The following is a 2,028-nucleotide window of genomic DNA, read 5'->3' as shown; positions in this document are numbered from 1 at the left end:
GCCACAGTCCCTGTTGTTTCCCCTAACCCATCTGTCTCCTGCCCTGTGGCTAACCACCTGCCTCCTCCCACCCCCCCAGGGGTCAAGATCATCTTCCGCGTGGGGCTGGTGCTGCTGCGCAGCACTCTGGGCTCGGTGGACAAGCTGCGCAGCTGCCAGGGCATGTACGAGACGATGGAGAAGCTGCGCAACCCTCCACTGCAGTGCCTGCAGGAGGAGGTGCTGGTGCACGAGGTCAGTCAGTCCGGCCCCTGGAGGGTGCTGCGAGGCTGGAGGTGGGGAGCTGGGGGAAAGGGAGGGTTGCTAAGGGATACTGGGCTGCGAGAGGGTGACTGGGTTGTAAGGGTTGTGGGGTCGGTAGGGGATTCTGGGATGTGGGGGGCATTGGCAGGGGCAGAGGGGAGGTGGTGATGGAGTGTGGGGGGAGCTGGGGTGTGGGGAGTTCGCTTGGGGATGCTGGGATGCAAGGGGTTGCTGTGGGGGATTACTGGGGGGGGTTGAGATACAGGGGGTTGCTAATGGATGCCAGGATATGGGGGGTTGCTAGAGAATGCTGGGGTTTGCTAGGGAATGGTGGGATGCGGGGGGGTTGCTACAGTATTTTGGGATGCTTGGAGTTGCTAGGGGATGCTGGGGCGTGGAGGGGTTGTTAAGGGATGTGAGAGGTTACTAGAGGATGCAGGGATTTGCCAGGGGATGCTGGGATGTGGGGGGGTGGGGAACTAGGAGATGGGTAGCTAGGGGAGTCTGGGATGTGGGAGAATTGTTAGAGGTTGGAGGGAGATTGCTAGGGGATGCTGGGACATGGGAGCTTGCTAGAGGATGATGGGAGTTGCTAGGGAATGCTGGCATGGGGTTGCTCGTGGATGCTGGGATGTGGGGGTCGCTAGAGGATGCTTGGGGTTGCAAGGGAATGCTGGGATGCTGGGGTTTGCTAGGGGGTTCTGGGATGGGGGGGAGTTGCTAGGGGATCGAGAGGGGTTGCTAGGGAATTATGGGATGCTGGGGGTTACGAGAGGATGCTGGGATGTGGGGGTGTTGCCAGGGGATATGGGGGTAGCTAGGGAAGTCTCAGATGAGGACTTGCTCGGGGCTGGAAGGGGGTTGCTGGGGGATGTTGGGGCTGGCTAATGGATAGGGCCCTGAAAAACGGCAGATTTTTTGCTGAAAATCGTTTTTTTTATGGACTCTTCACGGGACCGGAACTTAGTAGACGGGTCCCAGCAGTTCCATGAAAAACGATACTTTACCCATGCTCGTATGGCCAGCCGGCACACAGCCAGAGGCGGCGGAAGGCCAGGGGAGCTGCCTGCTACCACCTGCCCTGGAGCCCCATTCAGTCCTGCCCCTGCCTCACTCCTTCCCTCCCTGTGGCGGAAGTCGATATGCCTCCCGTGCCCCTTTCCCTTCCCCTTCCCCGACTTACCTTTTCTCATGGCCCTACTCATGGATGGTGGAATGTGGGGTGTCACTGGAGGATGCTGGGATGCGAGGGGTTGCTAGGGAACGATGGGGTGCTGGGAGTTGCTAGGGGAAGTTGGGATGGGGGGTTGGCTAGTGGATGGAGTGGGGTTGGAGGAAAGTTGCTAGGAGATGCTGAGATATGGGGGTTTGCTAATGGGGGCTTTGCTAGGGGCTGTGGGTGGTGTTGCTAGGGGATGCTGGGATGTGGAAGGGTTGCTAGGGGATACAGGGAGTAGCTAGGAGAGTCTGGGATGTGGGGGAGCTGCTAGGGGATGGAGGGGATTTGCTTGGGGATGCTGGAATACAGTGGTTTGCTAAGGGGTTGTGGAGGGTGTTGCTAGGGGATGCTGGGACGGAAGGGGTTGCTACAGGGACTCCTAAGGGATGCTGGCATACAGGGGTTTACTAAGGGGTACTGGGGCTCTGGGGAGTGTTAGGGGATGCTGGGATGGAGGGGGTTGCTAGGGGACAAAAGGGGGCACTGGGGGCTGCTCAGATGCCCTTAGGACCCCCCATGACCCCTCCCTCCCCCCCAGGTGATGAGCCTGCCGGTGACAGAGGCCC

General features: G+C 59.8%; 1 protein-coding gene across 1 annotated transcript in view; it reads left to right on the top strand.

Moving 5' to 3' along the window:
* LOC112548366 (TBC1 domain family member 10B-like) overlaps positions 1 to 2,028 on the top strand; it is a 10,112-nt gene that overhangs the window by 5,231 nt on the left and 2,853 nt on the right. The window contains 2 exon segments of the mRNA XM_025193957.1: positions 80 to 234; positions 2,001 to 2,028. The exon segment at positions 2,001 to 2,028 is cut by the window's right edge and continues 22 nt beyond it. Of these exon segments, the coding sequence (XP_025049742.1) occupies positions 80 to 234; positions 2,001 to 2,028 (183 nt within the window).

Source organism: Alligator sinensis, unplaced genomic scaffold (genome assembly GCF_000455745.1).
Source record: "Alligator sinensis unplaced genomic scaffold, ASM45574v1 scaffold1511_1, whole genome shotgun sequence".
In the NCBI taxonomy this organism is placed as follows: domain Eukaryota; kingdom Metazoa; phylum Chordata; order Crocodylia; family Alligatoridae; genus Alligator; species Alligator sinensis.
Note: the sequence above shows the minus strand (reverse complement) of the source record. Positions and strands in the feature narration are given on the sequence as shown.